The sequence below is a fragment of the Epinephelus fuscoguttatus genome, linkage group LG17 (genome assembly GCF_011397635.1).
Source record: "Epinephelus fuscoguttatus linkage group LG17, E.fuscoguttatus.final_Chr_v1".
In the NCBI taxonomy this organism is placed as follows: Eukaryota; Metazoa; Chordata; class Actinopteri; order Perciformes; family Serranidae; genus Epinephelus; species Epinephelus fuscoguttatus.
The window spans coordinates 16,457,491-16,478,594 of NC_064768.1; the positions used below are offsets into that span (position 1 = coordinate 16,457,491).

Here is a 21,104-nt window from a genome sequence, read left to right on the forward strand (position 1 = left end):
ATGCTAACTACAGCAGTCTGGTATGATACAGTTCAGTTCGTTTCCAAAGTGAAAAGTTGTGGATGGTACCAACGGAACCGTTCCATACCGTCCCCATTTTTGGTCCCCCTTCTGTTGGGGTACCTAGCACACAGATCTGGTAGCTACCAAAAGGTGGAGCTGTGAACACTGCAGGCCGTTGATTGGCCAATAGGGGATGGTCACTCTGCTCATGTAACCCCTGTTCATATCGTGGAGAGTTCTACTAGTAGACTGTTAGTATAAAAATGAAAGGATGTTTTGCTGCCTCTTGCAGCAGCTGTAGTCTGAGAAAAAATAACTTCATTCACTGAGCCAAAAGGTGTAACATTAACTTGTAGAGTTACTCAATGCATGAGGTGACAGTGTGAATCAATCAGCACACCTTAAATATTCCATATGACAACTTTGGCCATTACTTTAGTTTTTATATGACATACACTTAGTAATGAGTGGGTCGTCAAGCGTTTATATATATTAATTTTGGCTGGATTATGTGATCCACATATTCTTATCCTCATTCGGAGAAAATAAAAAGCATTGTGGAGTGTTGTTCCTGTGGGCTACGGCAACACCTCACCCCTGAACTTGCCTGAGAAGGACTAAATGCACAAACCTGCTATTTTTAAATATCACATGGAGAGAGACTGTCAATGCAGCCTGTTTTATTTTGCTCTGAAGATGTTGGCTTGCAGCCTCGTTCTGTGGATGATAAACGAGGTGCAGACTTTCATCTGTGTCACTGGCAATGAGGAAATGCATTGAGTGCTGGACGGAGCAGTGAGTGCCACCACCCCGCCCACATTTAAGGGCACTATTTGCAGGGGAAACGCTAGGGTCTAGGTACCATGTCTGAAGGGTTACTTTTGGTTCCAATGGTACCATACCGTCAGCTTAGAGCAAGATTCCAACCTGCGCCTGGCAGATTGAGAATTTCTTAATGAAGAGTAGCTCTACTTCTGGACCCGTCTTTGAGATTTTTATTTAATTATTATGTGAGGAAACCATATTAAACAAAATACTAGTATTAGTACAAGTATTTTACTTAAGACATACCTGGGCTGTGACTTAAAGTTTCAGTTTCACATCCCTCCAATATGCCCTCTCTTCCTCCCCTGACCCACACACAGATGCTCTTCATTTCTCTCTCCTCCATCCTTTCCTTTCTCTCTCTCCATTTGTCTCTTCAGGGAGTTGGCTAAATGACATTTAAACTGGGTTCACAATCTGTATGTCAAATGAATTTTCATCCATGCTAGAAACGGCAGTTCACTAAAGCCGAGCAGCATCTGACCTGTGTCTAACCCTGGTCTTGAAGGAGGTTTAGCCTACACACATTGATTCGGATGGACCATAGGTGTGTGTGTTTAACCAGCGTCACTGTGCCAGCCTGAATGGGGGAATGAGTCAGCTTAATCTTTTTCTCTCTGTTTTTGCCCTCTGTTCGACACTAAGTTGGCATTTTTCATATATATAAAAAAAGTGAGCTTTTGAAAATTCAGATACAGATCAGATACGTTGGAAAATGTCAGCATCATGTTTAAGTGTGGACGTTGAAAATTGGAGCTGTTCAGATACAGTTACAGTCTGTGAGGCAGTAAAGTAAAGAAAAATACTACAACTGTAGTTATTTATCTCTGTTAATGTGTGTTTTGTTAGATGACTTTGTCTTCATATTAAATTATAGTATACAGTGGGGATCATGGGCATAGAGTAGAATTAGGGGGTATTTTTACCTTTTGTTGACAGTGATGGGTAGAGAGGTGGTCAGGAAATGCTGAAATTATATAGGGAACCTTGGTACACATCTTAGCCCTTAGGCCCCCGCAACTCCTCAGAGCAGAGGTTTACCCTCCAGCAGAGTAACTGAGCTGCCTGTCCCACTCCTTACCAGATGATGGCTGTGGTGCACAATTTTGTTGTTTGCATACTGAAATAGAAGGAGGGACAAATTTAGCTTTTTGTCAAATGTTTCATTCTAAATGGAGCTTTTTACCGAAATGACCTCAATTTCAGTGTTTGCAGCTTTATGCCAGCTTTGTGTGGATGTAGTCTTAAACAGTCGCATGTGTATGATTGACAGTACACACTGCACTCACACACCTCTTCTCCCATTATCTTTTTGTTCCCCCCCTCGTTCTGCTTGGATGACTGGGGGAACGGCCAGGGAACAAAAAAGGTCAAGTGACTCTGCTCCCTCTACTCCTCCTCACCTCCTCTGCCTCTAATGAGTATGCGAGGAGGAGGAGAGGGGCGGGGCCAGCAGAGTGTATCAGCATAAAATTGTCACATAGTAATGAACCTACAAAACTGAGCTGCATGAACGTGTATGTGTGTGAGGTATGTCCTGGAATTGACCCCCCCCCCCCACCGTTATCAGGTTGTGATTCACATTTTTTTCCCCCTGGTCATTGTGTTTCTGATCAATAATGCAAACACATGGCTTGGGGGGGAGGGCGTTGCAGCAGATTTAGTCATTGTGTGGGCATGTGTTGACAGAGGGCAAAAGGGAAAATGTACTATATGTGTGCAGCAAGAGAGCAATCAAGTACAATGGAGCAGGAGATTTTCTTATACACTTAAGTCTGGCAATGTTCTATTATCTCTCACTGTCAACAATTCCACTGAGAAGACCAATTAACAAGTCGCCTTTTCTATGTTTAGCAGCTCATTCCTTAGCCCAGCCGCCAGAAGAAAATATTGGCATTGCACATTCCTGCAAACCACAGATACGTTACATTTGTACATTTTACATGTATCATAATGTTTCTAAAGTGGTGTAGCTCTGATAACATATGAGCTGAGTTTGTCAAGGGGAGATTCAGGCAATGGTGGACTGCATGGCACCTAGGTATGACACCTGCTATGCTGCAGACCAGCCCTTGTTAACAAGTAAAGTTTAGCGCTTCATAATATCCTGTTTTGTTCACGCATGACAAAATGTAGTTTAGTGACGTCACCGCGTTATCTGGGGCTCTGTCGGCGAGGGCTTGGTGGAGAAATCTTGTGGTGTGCACACAGGTCGTAACGCAGTTGGCGAGACTCTGAATGACATGTCAGCAGGTATGGTCGTGTAATGTGAAGACGCCCTCAGGATATCCAAGTATTTTGTGCCTAAATCTAACCACATGTTAACCACAGTGTCATTGAAATGTGAAGGTACATTTTCAGTTTTAGCATATCCACAACAAAATAACACAAAGCTACATGCGTTGTAGTGTTTTGTTTTTTTTTTCGTTTTTTTTTGTTTACTTTAAGCAGTACTGTCCTGCTACTGAAAAACAGTCACTAGTGTGTATTAATGCACAGTCATAGTCCCTGGCAAATGTACTATTTAGTCCTGACTGACTGATGTTTATTAAAAACTACAGTACCCAGCTGTTTCAGAAAACTGCTGAGCCTTTTCAAAAGATAAAACTTCATATTTGTGACCCTTTGTTAAAGATTTACATTCTCATAAGGAGCAGATGGGCTTGAGGCCACAGACATTTGGGAAGTCAGGAAGTATTGAAACACAGATTGTTGGTTTTGGTCTTTTATGAGTTTTGTTGACAATTGGAAAAATATAGAAATACAACATCCTTTAATTTAACTGTAACAATTCAAATGACAATATGCGCATCAGTGATTTTATAAGCTTGCTGTAAAACGTGCTACATTTTAAAATGTAGTTTTGAAATTTAGCAGATGTGGTACTGGCAAATATGTGATGTGAGACTGGGAGCATGCAGGAGACTGTGTGTATGTAATGGACTGCGAGGGGAGAGGCACAGAGTGAGTGAGTGAGTGAGCGGGGCTGTTGGCCTCTGTCCTTGGTGAGTAATGACCACAGAGGAGGACAGATGATCATGTTCATCAGCTCCCAGAACTGAGGCTACCAGCCCCCCTGCTGGGGAGGATCAGTCAGGCTGATGGTCCATAATCTGTGTGTGAGTGTGTGTTTTTGTGAGTGTGTGTGAGCCTGTGGTTGAGTAGAAAGAGCAGGGATGGAGAGGGGGCTGGGTGACGACATTGATAATGAGTCTTACTGTTGATCATGGTGCATATAGGATGGAGCGTGTGCAGCTTATACATATATTTGTGTGTGTGTGTGTGTGTGCCATTGCACGCAGAGGGGTTTGTGTTTGAGTGTGTGCGGTATTAAAAGTACTTACTACATTTATTACAAAGCTATTTTATGTCCAACAGTTGCAGGGCTTGCTTAAGGGGAAAATTAGGTGTGCTGACTAGTCTTTTCATTAGCACGTCATTAAAGTTTGAAAATGAGCTAAATAGCAGAGGCTGGAGGTACATATTGAGGAGCTGCCAAGTGGAGGCTCAATATCATTAATGCAATTCTATGGCCAATTTATGTTTTTGAGGAAGTCTCAGCTTTAAACTTTGAACTCAGCACTAAATGCTAAAAAATAAATGAAACCTTAACGTAAATTTCATGTATAGTAAATGAGTGTACTTTGACTCTGTGGACATCATTACACAATATTAAGTAATTTGCAGAGCTACATAGCCTGAATTGTTCTTTAAAGGAGCAGTGTGTAGGATTTTGTGGCATCCAGCAGTGAGCACATTGCAACCAGCTGAAACTACTCCCAGTTAGAATTCTAGTTCATTGTTTAAGAGGTTTTTACCAGGAGCCGAATTATCTGCAGAGGTCTCTTCCTCTACAAAACAAATGGACCGGATGATTAAAATCAGCAGATACACTGAATAAAGCAATTTCATGTTACAAATCACTGTTTTTCTGATGCTGTTCGGCATGTAGCACACGGGCTGCTAGCCCAGCACCTGCTAATGTGTGCTCACTTTGTTTTTTCTTCTAAAAACTAGATTCAGACATTTAGGAGGTTTTTACCAGGTGGTCTCCTCCTCTTCAAAACAAATAGACTTGGTGATTTAAACTGATAAAAACACTGAATAAAGCAGTTTCATGTTTGTTGTCTTTAGAAATTGCTCATCACGGAGAGGCTGCTAACTACGGTGGCTGACGTGAAAATGTAAATGGCCATAGCTAGAGCCAGTGTTTGGTTTGACCATTCTGGGCTACTGCAGAAACATGGTATAATCGATTTCTTCTATCCCCTTAAATCCTACACACTGGACCTTTAAATGAAAGAATAAGGGCCCGTCCCAATACCCCCCCTTAGCCCTACCCCTTGGCACTACTCCTAGATTTGCGTGTTCCCGCAAGGGGTAGGGGTGTCCCAATCCCTTTTTGCGTGTAGAAGTAGGGGGCATAACGAGGAGTAGCGGGTATTGAAACTAGCCCTTCTGAGCGAGGGATTTCAGATGCTGACTTCCCAGCGAGGGGTAGACGTCGCCATACATGTACATATAATTTCGCAAATAAACATGGAGCTTTTGTAAAAACATTTTCGAATAACTGTGTATTTGTGTAGAGAATGGTGTAATGATTTTTTATTGTTCACGAGATAGATTAGATTGGAGTTGACAGGAGGCTAGCCAGCTAGCTAATGTTACTGTCGTCAGGTTGCTTGTTAGCTAATTAGCTAGCTCGCACTATCTGGCGTCTGTCATCTGTCCTGTTCTGCAAATAGTTGGATTTTTCACATTACGATAACAGGCCAGCTAGTAACTGCTAACTGCTGCCTCGTAATATTAGCTTGTTAGCTAGCTAGCTAACTACCTAGCAGAAGTCCCCTGTCGTACATATCATTTCGTTGTCTGTCGTTCATCAAACGAAGCATCATGAATACAGCAAACGCGATCGGTAGGATGAACTCAACTGGATACTACATTGTAGATGCCAGTTGGAAATGTAGATGGCTCACGGCTTCCTGTTTAAAATAGTTATGTATGCGTGAACGTAACCGACACAGTGACGTAGTGAGTGGTGTCCCAATTCCTAGGGAAAGATTTCAACTCCTACTCCTCGTTGCTTCATTTTGAGGGCCAAGGGGTAGTGGGCAAGGGCTAGGGGTAGGGCCAAGGGCTAAGGGGTAGTGGATAAGGAAGGGTATTGGGATTGGGCCTAAGAAAACATTTTTAAATACAACCAAATTTAATTAAAGGAACTGGTAGTGTACTGAACAGTATATTTATGTTCTCGGTGGGCTTTGTTGACAAGACCCACAATCTGTTTAAAATTAGGAATGAACCATGTGACGATTTCTAAAAATGCAGTGGAGAGAGCTCTGTGAATCTCCTGCAGCCTTCTCCTCTCAGCTCTCAGAAAAGACGGAATTGATCGGAGATTCAACCAATGTTCACATCACTAGTTTTCTCTCTGCACAAAACAGTATCTAGCTTGTCAATCAGCAATATACTGTATTGCTTTCCAAGCTAAACTGTGAGAATGATCAATTCAGGGCGATGCTTGTCTACGTGTGTGTACACTCTCTCTCTCTGTGCGTGTGTGTGTGTGTGTGTGTGTGTGTGTGTGTGTGTGTGTGTGCGGTTATGACAATGAGAGATAGCGCAAGGGACATTTAAGTGTAGTCTCTGTGTTACAATGATGCAAACCCTTGAAACAGCACTTCCATGTTTCAATTCATCTTGCTCCCCTACCGTCTGGAGGAGCATAAACAAACCCGGTAGAAGAGCTTGATAATATTTGCTCAGTGTGGAATACTATGAACACATCTCCTCACTTTAAGTCAAATCAATATCCCCTGAGAAAGGAAATGATTTCCATTATAGAAATTGTCTCAAGTCAATTTGTGGAATAGGTTCGAAAAGAAAAGTGTTTAAAATGTTAAACTGTGTCAATTATGCAGATTAAACTTGACGGTGTTACTGTAGATGTTAAGTGGAATGTTTTGCCCAAGTAGGCTTGTCAGTGTTTCTACATATATGTCAAAGAATTTAGGGACATTTTTGCCGTGGAAAACTTGTTATATTTTCATTGTTGGTTTAGAGTTTAATTTGTTCAAATGTAGTACTGTATCTCTGCTGCAGGGGAGAAGACAAATCTGTATTCATTATAGCATCTTTATAGATTATTGCGGTGACATAGGTGTCTGTTTAGCAGACATGAAGTCAAGAATGATTGTGGTGCTTTTCACGACTGTATTTGATATTGTCTTGTATGTGTTGCATTGTCTATGGATGGACAAACTATAGTCTCTGCTATTAATGCTGCAGTCTGTTCGGTTTTATGATTATGTGGTAATCTGCTTTCTGTTCTTTATTGTGGTAGACAGTCCAGCAGCATTTGCATGTTGTGCATGTGAGTCCGTGTGTGTGTGTTCTACTGGCTAGCTAATCGTTGCTGCTCTGTACTACTCTCATACTGCAGTTGCTGCTGATAATGCTGACCCAACTCATGCCATTGTCATGGAAGCATAGTACCAACCCTCTGGTCCCCACCCACCCCAGGTTTACTGTTAACTGTGTCAGCACTGTTGCGGTGTTAGCACTGTTTACACTCAGCTGCCTCTATGTGGAGAACTGCAGGCTGATCTTATGCACTGTTTGTACATATACCTACTAAAAGTAATGACCAGAATTTGGCTATAACCCATGTAATCAGGATGGCTGCGATCATGTTACCAGTGTGGTGACAAGGTTAAAGAATAACGTAGTATAAAGAGTGAAAGTACGCATCACGAGGCAGCTTGGGGTGATGGATCGGTCAAACAAACACAGGACTTTCTGCCAGTGTGTTCATGTTCTGTGTGAAACCAAGTGAACTTTGAGTTTTTTTAAGATACCTTGTCACCATGTTCCTTTACTAAACCTAACCCTAACTTTATGTTAATTATAATGTGATGATGCCCAACCATGACTCTTTTCCCAAACTAAACCTAGGTAACTTTAGGCCTTAAGCTATCCTACTTAACTTTACATTAAGTATGTAACATAACGAGGCCATTCATGGGTTCTGATTAGGTAGATACCATACACTATGTTGTATGAGGTTACGTTGAGAACCATGTGCAGATGACCTGAAAATAGACTCTGAATCATAGACATGCTGTGAATGTCATATACAGCTCCTTTAAAGTCTCACTTTTTTTTTTTTTTTTTTTTACATTTTTGTCCATATAAACAATAATTAGGATAATCATAAGTGCTAATATCATAGGTAACTGGACTTGCTTGCGTTTCTTGAAGATGTTTCCTCTCATCCAAGAAGCTTCTTCAGTTCTAAATGACTGGTACGAATTGCAGGCTAAAAACCCTGTGTGGGTGAGAACCCTTGCTGAGTTGTAGGCGTCACATGAGCAGTATGTACCAGTTCTGCAGAACTGAAGAAGCTTCTTGGATGAGAGGCGAAACATCTTCAAGAAACACAAGCCAGTCCAGTTGCCTATGATATTAGCACTTACGATTACCATGACCTGGATGACTGAGAATCTTCCCTGACAATAATTAGGATAGAATTAAATTCACATAAAGCCTATAATTGATGGGTTTGTCAATTTATCAAGACTAAAAATGTGCTAGATGAAACTAAGAATTGGTCCTTAGCATTATTTCCTGCATTCCAGAGCTGTCAGCTTCTATTTGGAGTTGTTTGGGCCAGCATTTTGCCACATTCATATCCAAATTATACCTCAGTGCAGGCCACCTAATTGAAATGATAACACTAAATTTAGGAGCACCTGCTGCCCCTTTAGGATCGCCTTTTAATCTCGCACCCCACATTTGAACCAAGATTCTGAGGAGTATAATCCTCACTAAACTCTCTGACAGAGCACCCAGGTCCTAACTTACCGAACTCCCTCCACCTCCTATAAAATGACAGTCTTAAAAAAAAAGGCACTACTGCGGGCGGACTGTGTTGACTACAGTGGAAACACCTGGCGCGGAGATTTCAGGTTGCAGCTCCTTGATAGGTCGACCCTCCCGTACCCTCGACTCCACATCCCACTTCATTGCGCTCGCCCGGTGTCAATCTCGTCTGTAAAACCCTCCCCCGAGATATCAAATAGGCCGTGTGGCTCCTTGGATCCTGCACTATTTGCCCAGACGGCATCCGCTCCATTCAAACACTGAGTGCGTCTCTGCTGCGGTGCGTTGCGCGCAGGCTGGAGAGAGATGACAAGAGCCCCGCGGAACTGGCCAGACAAACATGGATCTCCGTAAAACGCTGATTTCGGTGCTTTGGATATTATTGGTGAACCTAAAGGAAGACTGTCACGCAGAGGAAGGTATGTGGAAACGTGTGCTTTATTTTGTGTGTTTGTTGTCATACCCAAACCGGTCGCCGCAGCAGGCAGTGTTGATCGACAGACAGATGTCCGCGGCGGAGATAGTTTGGCGTTTGTCCTGTGATGAGAAGCAGGTGCGTTTATTCCACTGATGAGACGGCGTGGATAGTAGTGAGAGTTAAAACAGTCTTTAAATGGCTGTTAAACAAACCGCACATGTGAAGGAGAACATCTTTTTTTCTGCTTGTGGAGAGACGCGTCTCAGAAAGCTGTGCGGTGACAGATTTACGCATTTGTGCTCAGTGAACTCAACGCGTTTTCCCCCGAATAACACGGAACAAACAAATAAATGTGTTTTTGTTATATTATCACGAGTTAATTGCTTTTAAATCAAACTAAATAAGCAAGCCACTAGAGTATTATAGTGTCAAAAACCCACAAAAATTGGTTATTATTTACAGCATTCACTCCAGCTTTACAGATTGTGAGCTGAAAGACTTATGTGGACAAGTTCCCCAATGATTTTGTCCAAAAGACAAGAACTGTACCAATTTCTTCCATCTCTGTTGCCACACAGTAGAGCCACTGTTTCCTCCAATATCCAGTTTCCGATTTATTCAAAAGTCAGTTTCCTTCAGGCAGCCGTTCCCCTTATACGAAATAAATCCCCGCTCTGTTGTCACAAAGATTTAAATTGTGCAGTGGGTTTTTGTCACGGCATCTTTGTGCAACTGGTTTCTTTGTCTTTTCATACTCTGACAGTCACTGATGCTGTGGCACGGACGGCAGGATGCATTATAAGCTGATGCCTCACTGCTTATCCCACTGCATGCAACTCTCCTCCGGTTTTTTCAGCTCAGATCCTCTCTAACAAAACAGCAGCTTTTATTGGTCTCAGTTACTTTCTTTGTCTTTCCATCAGCATTAAACCAAGAATCATTATTAAGAAGAGTAATGCAGGGGAACATTGTGAGATTCACTTTGTCAAGATGTAATGCTGATGTGGGATCCGGATTTGGATTGCTGGCTTTAATTGCCCCTGTGTATCTGCACTGGAGTGTGTGAGAGAGTGAGGGAGGTGCTGCTGTGGTCCAACAATTTACCAGCAGTCTGGCTGATTGCCACAGATAAATACTCTGTTCACTTGTGAGTTAGCCAAGATATTGTAAATCTGTGTAACTTGCATCAGCTCAAACTATGGCACAGCGCTGATTGAATGTGTGTGTTTCTGAGCGGCTGGCTCAGGTGAAGCCAGGAAAGTGTTCCTGATCAGTTCCAAGATTATGAAGTGGAAAAGAACATAATGGCTCCAGACCCTCAGGCTCTTTCTAAAGAGGGGCTTTTATTGCCAAGGTATAGCTGAGTGGATTTTGGATCCACATGCATTCATGTGCATACAAACACGCTCATCATCGCCCAAACACAGACTCACATATACAGTATCCTATATGCACTCAGGAAAAGTACATTTGGCACACTTCACAGCCGTACATCACACATTAATGCACTAGTGGCACACACGCAACTCAGTATCAAATGCACACGCTCACTTGACATGTATAGGTCTCACTTGCATGCGAGCCTTCTCATGAAACATACACACTTGTCCACACAGGGTTCTTTTGTGCACGCACATACAGACACACCCGCGCTCTTGCACCCTCTTCCATTTACACATGCACACACACTTCCTCTTGAGCATTGGATGCAGCACACGCGGACTCATTGCCAGATTGATTTGGTTCCCTGGAATGCTGGGTAGCCGGATTTGGATGCTAGCTTTTGTTTAATTGATGTTGTGACAGCGATTAATTGCTGTGAAAGCAATGTGCTCCTGAAGGCTGGTATTGGCAGCAATTCTTCTTTCTGTTCCTAAGGATTTGGGAGATAGAGAAAACACTGGAGAGAATTTCTCCCCCTTTTAAATTCACTGCCATTATATCCATATTAAATGAGGCAATTTACCTACCTGTTTATGCGTGTCCTGTTGGAGTGCAAAATGCCATGGGAGCCGTGTTTTAACAAAAGAAGAGTGTGCATAAGTCTTCCCTGTATTTGGGATTTTGAGAGTATCTCTTTAAACCTATTATATTATATTACAGTATTAATGTGTCTCTTTGATCACTATTCATTAAATTTCCATTTTGCAAACTGTGCTTGTTTGTATTTTAATCCTTAGTAGCTTATATTCACAGTATTAAATGTCCATTTGTGTTTGTCTTTGCTCTTATTTGATTTCTCCCCATGTGCCAACAGCGTTTCCTTGTGTTGCATCTATATGAGGCTGCATTCGTATGTTGTAGTTCTTCCTTCCTTAGCGCTCCTCTCTTCCTTCTGCCTTCCTGTTTTCCTTTGTTCTTCCCAGTCTCCTCTCATATGTCTTCCTCCTCATCTTCCTCTCCTCCACTCCCTCCTTTTCTCCCTCTCCTGTACATGCCTCCCGCATCCTGAGCTGACTTAGCAAACACTAATACGACCTGGGGGCTCCGCATAGGCAGAGCCGGCTGTCCACTATCCCACACCGGCACCTCACACACAGTCAATCTAGCCACTCCCCCCCCTCCTCCCTTTAGGCCGCTTTTCTCATTCCCCACGCCTCACCGCTAACACACCTTGGCATCTCATCGGGATCTCATTTACTTCCCCTCTCCTCCCCTCTCTCCCCTCCCTACCTCTGCATCCATCCATTCTGCAGCAAGCCGAGAGAGCGAGAGAGGGCACGAGCTCAGCACAGAACAATAGAGGCAGAGTGATGGAGAGCGGCAGAGTGATTGAGAGCGAGAGAGTCTTGGTGTAACCTGTGGGATCATCCTGTTTGTGCGGCCGTAGCTTTGTTTGATGCCTTGTCGTGTCAGAATTGCCGGGGTGACTGTGTTCTTGGCAGGCATTCAGCCTATTGTTTACCTGCAGCCTTATTATGCTGCTCTGCCTCCAAAACCTCTCTTGTCATGTGTAATTTCAAATTTAAAGCTGACATTTTCCACTGGGATGCTTTGCGATACTGAAGTCACAATATTTATTTATACTCTTAAATGTGTCAGAAATCTGGAAAAATATCCATCCATGGCTGAAAGTCGACTTGTTTTAGAAGTCCACTCCTCTCTTGAAGACAAATCCTGATATAGTTTCACTTTAAAATAAGCATACCTTTAGGTTTCTGTCAGAATCTGTCTTATCTTAAAGGTTAAAAGTGCTGTGCGGTCTCATAAAGCCTTTGTGAAACAGTAGGGGTTCTTTTAAGGTTGTAATCCAGCATGCTCTGATTCTGTAGTGCAGTTTGAGTTCAGTTTGAGTTTAGGGTCCAGGAAGTTATGTAGGAAAAGTTTTTGAGTTTCAGGTTGGTGGAAGGGCATGCAGCTTTAATTCCGTCTCAGCGTACCCATTGACCCCGTGTGTGTGTGTGCAAGTAGAGAGACTGGCTGTGTGTGTTTGTATAACAGCTCAGCCTATGACTGATCTCAACTTTCAGGGAACTCTGATTCTTTTCTTTTCCTCCAGTTTCTCTCCATTCCCCTCTCGTCTCTGCAGGTTCATGAAGAGGAGTCACAAGGTTTTGGCGTGAGCTCAGTTTTTTTGGTTCAAGCGGAAACATTTTCAGCGTGTTCAGTCGCTTCTTCGCCTCAATTTGCACTGCGCTAGGTGATTTTGCTGCCGCTTGAGTCTTTTCATTGACTTTATATGCAAGCCTTCGTCTCTAGATTCTCTGTTGTGTTTGGTCAGAATGTTCATAGCTACGTGACTACTGTCCATGAGCATAACCAGGAGTTTGGCCTGTGGGACCCGAATCATATATTAACCACTGTTGCAATTTACATTGGAACTTGATTAATTCATTTGAGGTTTTGCAGAACATTCTGGAGAGCAGGGTTTTCCATGGATTTTTTTCGAGACCAAGGTGGCAAAGGCCTGTGGCGGGGGGCATCTTGACAGCTGTACTTTTAAGTACCCCCCCCCCCGTTAAATATGCCCCCACATGCCTGAGCTTTGTGCTGCTGACTTGTATAATCAGAACAGACATGTCCTGTGATTTTCAGCTTTCTATGATTATATTTACCCTTTACAGCAGCCACATCCTGACAGCTGAGAATATTGCTGTCAGGTATTGTCCCCCCTCTATTAAATATGAAAGGAGGCTAAAAATCACAGGACATGTATGTTCTGATGACGCAAGTCCCTGAAGTGTGTGCTTCTCTTCTATAATACACATTCTACATCTCAGAGGCGAAGTCTTTCCACATACGGTCTTCCTTCGCCTTTCAAACGGGGTAGAGCTCCGTGGGAAACAGTAGGAGAGAGACAGCCCGAGGGGGAACCGGGATCTGACATAACACTGGAGGGAGAAGCAGGTCCGTGGAGGCTACGGCGTCGCTTTGGGTTGTGAGTGCACATGACGAGCGTCTACATTGAAAGTAATGGGTTTGTGCGCGCAAAAGACACTAAATCTGAACACCCCCCATGCACGCACACACGCTTTAACCAAGGTGGTGGCCAAAATCACCCATGCCTTTGTCTTAGATAGACAGGGAAAACCCTGGAGAGTGAGTTGCTGCAATTTAAAAAATCCTGAAATGCCCTTTTCTGTTTTAAGGTGAGGCAGAGGCAACCTGAATCAAAATGACAAGGTTTAACTCATCAGGCCTGCTGCTGTTATTTCTATAACTTCTGTGATATCAATTGTAAACACTTGCTTATCGAGATGAACAGCCTCGCTGTCTTTGTTTACTGTTAACTTGAACGCAACATAATTCAAGTGACTATTCATTATTAAACTCCACTCATACGTCATATGATTACCGAATCTTATAATAAGTGCTTAGAAGCAATCTGACTAATATTGGGTTTACCAGCAATTGCCAGGCTGGCAGAGAAGAAGCACTACACCCTCCACCCAGGCATCAATTGGGACTAATTGTCTGTGATTGATGCAGGCTTATTTCTGCCCTGCTGCTGCTGCTGGGCCTGATTCACTGGTCCATCTTTGGCTGGCAAGGACAGCTTTGGACTTGCGCGTGTTGGATCAGACGACTGTGACCTCTGCGAATATGAAAGGTCAGAGTGATTTGTGAAGACGGCAAGCGTAGCGCCGCAACATTCTCTCGTCGAGGCCTCGGGGACGCTGTCATTTCCAGGAGGCATGTGACGACTGGAGGAAGGGTAGAGGCACAGGTGCAGCAAAATGAATGAATGAAAGGGACGGCGGGGTGGAAGAAGAGTCTCATCCAAAAAATGATGCATTACAAGCAGAGAAGGGACAAGAGGTGTGTCAGGTTAAGGGGTGAGGAACGAGGGAGGCTGAATTAAAGCAAAAGCTAGCAGCGGCGGATGAGGGAGTGACAGAAATGAAATTGGAAGAGAGTAAAGGCATGTGGGAGGGAGCAGAAGCATGAGGGAATTGTAAGCTGCCACCACTGCTTTGTTCCAGAGCCACTTGTATGTTACATGTAATCAAACAGACCGACGGTTCCTATAACAAGTCAATGCAGCAGCTCAGCCGGGTCCTTATTTACCTCCCACTCCACTGGAACACATTGACTGAGGCTGATGAATTGTGTGTCTAAGAGAGTGTATGCGTGTCTATTGGATCTCAATAGGGTCACCTAATTTTGTTCAGGGTAAAGACATTACTACAGTATTGAAGCTATTCTGCTGGATCGGCAAGAATGAGCCATTGGAGAGGGTGGGAGGGATTTTGGAGAGGTGTGTGTGTGTATGTGTGTGTGCACATGTGGCAGGAAAGATGGGGGGTTTAGCAGGTGTTTCAGCCATATTGGACAGTGAGGAAGGGGCTCTGTGCAGCTGCCTGTGATAGATGAAGGAACTGCGGACGGACTGCGCATTTGGGTAGTCATTTTATTGATGAATCTATGCTGAAACACATTCAGCTGCCGTGTGTGTGTGTAAGTGCGTGTGTGTGGGGGAATGCGACAGCCGCTGTGTATGTGTTCTGCACATACTTGTGTACATTTGCTTGCATCAACATTTCAATCTAAGAGTGCAGGAGATATTTTCTGCGCCTTGTTTCTGAGAAGCATCCTCAGAACGCACAGCTCGGGGAAGAGTTAAGTCAGTATAAACAAACTGTATTCTGCTCAACGCATCTTAAGCAACTTGTTGTTGTTCTGGAGAATAATATGAAAATTAATGAAATGAATGAAATGTTATTAATTTGTGTGGTTGATAATTAAATCATCGCAGCAGCAAAAGTAATTCAGCATGGAAGAGGACGTAGAGGACAGGCTCGTATCAGCAATAGGAATGAGAGAGAGAAAATACAATTTTAGAAAATGGGATAATGCTCGTAACACAAAATTAATGTTGTTGCATACCATTCGTTAAGAAAAAACATCAACTTTCACTTCCCAAACATGGAGATTTGCTGCTCTTATCTATTTTGTTATTTTTTTTAAAGCAACCCAGGTTGGAATTGAACCTGGGCCACTGCTATAAGGACGTAGTCTTGGTAATTGGGGCACATGCTCTGCCAGGTGAGCTAACAAAGCGCTCTCTCTTATCTCATATCAATTTAAATTGAATATCTTTAGGCTTTTGACAGGACATTTTTGCCTTTATTGATAGAGCAGCTGTAGATTGACAAGAAAGGTGTGGGAGAGAGAGGGGGGATGACATGTAGCAAAGGGCCGCAGGTTAAAATCGAGCCCTGGCTGCTGCAAAGAACTCAGTTATATGGGGTGCACACTCTACCAGGTGAGCTAGAGGTGACCCTGAAGCTTCTTATATTTATAGAATAGCCAATTAATAGATTATTCAAATACTAAGTGACAATGGAAATAATATCTAGCTTCAGCATTGAAGAGAATATAAAACAAAATTTTTTGGCAATATGTACAACATGTTAAAGGTATACTATGCAGGAGGTGTCGGCTACTGTTCACTTGCAGTAGTTAAAGTGAAAGCCAACCCCAGCTGCTGTTTTTTGCGCTTTGTCCGCAATTTTCATAGCTTCATCTTGGATTTGTCACCTGCGTGCTGTTCCCAGGGAAGTCGCAAACACAGCAAGATGACAAGATAATAAGAAAATACAGAAGAGGGCAGAGTCTCAATCTCAGTCTCAGTCTCAGTCTAAAAACACCGTCACACACTTCTCGTGGGTCATGACAGAGAGGGGTTATGTTTATTTGAGTCCATACATTGGTATTTAAGAAACTCCTGCATAGTATACCTTTTAGGTAGTGGTGCAAAGACAAAATGATTTAACATTTTAATTGGTTTCTTACGTTTTCTTACTGGAGATTGTGGACACACTGTACATGCACACCCTTAATCAATAGAATTAGGGCTGCAACTAATGACTGTTTTCATTATAGATTAATCTGCAGATTTTTTTTCTTGGTTAGTTGTTTGTATTTAGTATATTCATCCAGGCAGTCGGACCTTTATGCTCCTACCTGTAATATTTGTAAACCTCAGCTACATTATCATCCAACAGAAAGGACAAGAAAAAGCGTAATTAAAGCTGCAAGCAGCGATGAACAGGCCCTCGCACATTCACACAAATCGAGGATCCTTGCAGGATGCCAGCTGATGCCTCTGGTCAAGGTCTTGTGACTATGCCGACCAAATTTGAGGTTGATCTGGTCACCACTGTGGGTGTCACCAATGAGTATGTCAAATTATACAACAGATTGCACAATGTATGCTCAAGTTACGACAACTTCCTCTTTTATGGCGAAACTTGCAAAATGGCCACCGTGCCACCGCAACCTTGTTGATGAAAACTCACAGTTTCCATTAGGAAGCATCATCGAGGCCTTGAGACTTTTCTGTGCAAATTTGAGGAGGATATGGTCAACCTGCTAGGAGAAGTAAGTGAAAACATAAAACTTGGCATTTCCTGTTGCCAGTAGGAGGTGCTATAGCTGGAGTTATAAACCTCTTCCTGTTTGGTGGCGAGACATGGACGTTTGATGCCTTGCCACGGTCACGCGGTTCGACTCTGAGTAACTTTTGATGTCAAAGGTCTTTAGGTGGTACAGACAAAAATTGAAGTCAGTCCGATCAAATCCCTAGGAGGAGTTCATCAATGTACAACCCCTGGAAATTGCCAAAATAACACATTTAATTCAAAATGGCTGACTTCCTGTTGGGTTTAGGGTGTGGTACCTCTTGGGATGTAACATGTCTACCAATTGTCATACATATAGGTGAAACAGGGCTGCTTAGTTAAAAGTTTGGAGTGGGAGACCCATAAAATATCAAATTTTCACCACTTCTGGTAAGTGCGCTGGTAAGTTTCACGAATTTTTGAGCATGTTAAGTCCCTCAAAAGAGCTACCTATTTCTAAGAAGAAGAAGAAGAAGACCTTCAATTTCGAGAGGATCTTCGCACCGCATGATGCTTGGGCTCTAATAAATGTATAAACATGTTTTTTTCATATTAAATAGAGAGCAAAAATGATCATCTACCCTTGCATACTGTAGTGGAAGAGTAGAGGAATAAAGCCTCAAAGCCCAAAATAAAGCATCAACTAGAGCTGCTTTAAAAAACTCTCTTATGCTTTCATGCCAGAGCCTTATGTAAACATCTCAAGGGCCTGTTCTCTAAAGGTTCTTCAAAGGTTATATGCAAAAAAAAAAGAAAAAAAAAGACCCTCCAATAAATGAAACTGGAAAAAAATTACATTAAAAACATTTCCTACCACCCACACCACCAGCATCCTAGAGTTAAGATATATTTTTTGCCTGATTTTTATACGGATGCCTCAAACACATTATTCATCTTTGCTGCTTTTGTTAGGATACTAATGGATTAGAGGAGTACTTGCTGGCAAGCTTTTCAGTCCTGAGGTGTCTAAAGTTGATAAATGTCATTGGTGTGTATTTGTGTGGTGCTGGAGCTGTGCTCTTGGCATAAATTTCTGCTCGGGGTGTTTTTGCATTGAGAGTAAACACTAACTGCATTAATGTGAGGCTTGATGTGGGTGGGCATGTTGGGAATTGAACTGACAACGCGGAGGAGCTCAGTCAGTCTGCCATCCTCACACTCCCAGCATTTTATTTAATTTCCTTGTTTCCCGATGGTGAAAACAGAATCTCCCACTCATTTAGGCTTAAGTTTGAAAAACAGATTCACGAGGATAGATTTACTGAGGCAAGCAGGACTAAACTTTGTTTATTCCATCTGCGGTTTGGACGAATGGGAGCTACTGGCCAAATACACTGGCAATCTACTAAACGCACCTGACAACTCCAGTTCCTGTAGAGATATGGGTCTGCTGGAAAATTTGGCTTGCTGATCCCACTTAATTTGGATAGTGTTTCTTATTTCTTTGTTCATCCGATACTGGATCTGTTATTGTAGGTTTCAAGTGATGAATGACCTTTGTAACTCAGAGTGGAGTCGGATTTGCTCGACATTATGTAGTTTTTACTACGTGTGCTCTGACACATCAATTTCTTTTGAATCAAGAACCAGCTTTGAAGTTTGTGTGAGGAAAATGCTGGGATAGGAAACGTAACCTTTGTGTGTGTGTGTGTGTGTGCGTGTGTGTGTGTGCGTGTGTGTGTGTGCGTGTGTGTGGAGGTAGATGCAGTGTTCTACCAGAGGTTAAATGCATTGCCCTCCCTCTCAGATGTTGGCTTAGAGACCATCAGACTCAATTGAACTGGTTTAGGCAGTCCCATCACACCCTCATGGAGGTGACAGAGGTCCTGGATTGCACAAAAAAAACAACCATACTGACACAGTTTAAACATATGCAGTTACACATGCCTACTTAAAGCAGAGAAGGAGTACTTCGCCCGTAAATGACAGTTTTTCTCGCATACCTCCATGAAAAACAATGAACTTATTGATTGATTGGGGACTGCCACAATAAACAACAGCAAAACTATATCAAAACATCCATTCATGAACTTTCACACAACTCGTGCAGTATAATCCAAGTCTCATTTATCCAGTCTAATGCTCAGTACTTCCCAAACACATGCATTTTCGCGTAAACCTCGGTAATTAAAACTGAACTGAAAGTGAAACTTATTTATGCTCTCTTCAAAGCAAGACTCCAATTCGATGTTTTTTTTATTTATTTTTTTTAAATGAAATGCATTTGCTTGGAAAGAGCTGAGCACACGACTTGATGACTCAGACTTGGATTATACTGCACGCGTTGTTTCAGAGTTTATAGACAGATGTTTTAATATAGTTATGTGCTTTAAATTTCATCCCAAGCAATTAATAAATGAATTGGTTCAAAGTTTTCTTCACAAATTCAAAGGAACATTTTGTGGAGGGAAGTATTCATTTAAAGAATAACAAACTTTGTGGATAATCTTTTGGCTTGATAGTGTGTGAATCCTAAATTTTGGTGAAGTAGAAATACAATTTGTTATCTACTATTTTTTGATGCTTTTGATGGTTGATGCTAATGAACAGCAGTCCAATATTTAGTTGACCGATCCATCCACCACAACCTCTTCCCTACACAGTTGTGACTTCCTCTTTGCTCTTGTTATCATAATTAGTAATGCCACTAGAGGGTTTTGTCACTCAAGGCCCTGACATACCAAGCCGATGGTCAGTCGTTGCTCAGTGGTGGTCTGTCCGTGACTGTTTGTTACCCTAGTTTTCGAGTGCGTCCTGCACTGTTGGCACTAGTTGGCCCTTGTCTGCGTCAGAGATGGCGGAGCCCATCGATGAATGAAATCATTCTGAAACAAACGACTAAAGTCAAGAGGGGATCAAAACGAACTTATTACATTAGGTAAGATTATCAATTGAGCTCTGTAGCAGGAGCAGTTTGTAACTGTATTATTAATAAGTTTTGCATGATAAATATCCTTTGTTCTTTTAATATTGGGTTGTGTTGTTAATGTGCTACTAGCAAAACTAGGGTCCTGTCGGTCTTCGGGTTTCCCTTCTTGATGAATGAATACAGACTACCACTGTCTGCTGCTATGAGGAGTTACTTCCTCTCAAGTAGGTGCAAAATGTATGTGCAAGTTGAGCGTTGGCTGTAGTCTTTGCGATGTGTTCAGGTGCAACTGTTTGACCGAGACACTGGCAATGGAAGGCCACACAACAGGCAGCCATCATTGCCACTGGTTCCTTTAAGTCAGTTTGGTGTGTCTGGGCCTTTAAACATAAAAAGTCTTGTGTTGATATAATAATTCTCAAATTCAATGTGTATACGACAGTCTGGGAGAAGGTCATCCAACATGTTTTGAACGTTTGGATTGGCTGCAGCTGAGGCAATGTTGTCCAGTAGTCCAGATCCAGTTATGTAACAGTTATGTGAGCAGACAAGTGTATTCTCATCTTGTGAAAACACGAGGTGCAGTTCTTTTCATGTGTCCATGTACCAAAGTGGCAATACACTGTACATGCTTTAAAGATACACGAGAATCCACACTCACAGATTCATGAACATGCTCCCAACAGTACTTCTCTCCTACCATCACTCTCACCACACTCATGTGGCATACTTGGAGACCCCCAACACCTCCACAGCTGAACTCAGTCCATTCCTCTGCCATTAGCCTCTCGCCTTCCTCTGTGTTCTGCTGTGTCAGTGTGCGCCTCACTGGCTCTGGCTGAGGCTCCGACCTGCTGCCTCTTAATGTGCTTTTCATGTCCGCTCTGCCTCCTCTGCCATGTCTGACCTAATGACACATGTTAGGATAACTGTGTGTGTGTGTGTGTGTGTGTGTGTGTGTGTGTGTGTGTGTGTGTGTGTATGAGAGGAGAAGAAAAAGACTGCACATAACTGTTTGCACCTGATTAAATTCTCCCTGATGCTTCTCCAGTCCCTCTCACGTTTCTCTCTCCCATCTCCGCCCTACACAGCCGAGATTGTCAATAAAAGTTTAATTATTTTCTTTACATTCTGCCAGAGCATTTTCTAAAGCTGGTTATATAACTTTTGTGCATTTAGAATAGAGGTACATGCAAGTCAAAGTATGTGTGAAGAACTACCTTTCACACTTACTTGGACACAATTGCATGCATTCACCACT

General features: G+C 42.6%; 1 protein-coding gene across 2 annotated transcripts in view; it reads left to right on the plus strand.

The window, feature by feature from the left end:
• The first annotated feature begins 8,940 nt into the window (after positions 1-8,940).
• Positions 8,941-21,104, plus strand: part of LOC125904788 (ephrin type-A receptor 7-like) — a 214,877-nt gene continuing 202,713 nt past the window's right edge. For both annotated transcript variants that reach the window (XM_049602421.1, XM_049602422.1), the window contains exon 1: positions 8,941-9,131. In XM_049602421.1, the coding sequence (XP_049458378.1) occupies positions 9,053-9,131 (79 nt within the window). In that variant the 5' untranslated portion in view covers positions 8,941-9,052. The remainder of the gene's footprint in view (positions 9,132-21,104) is intronic.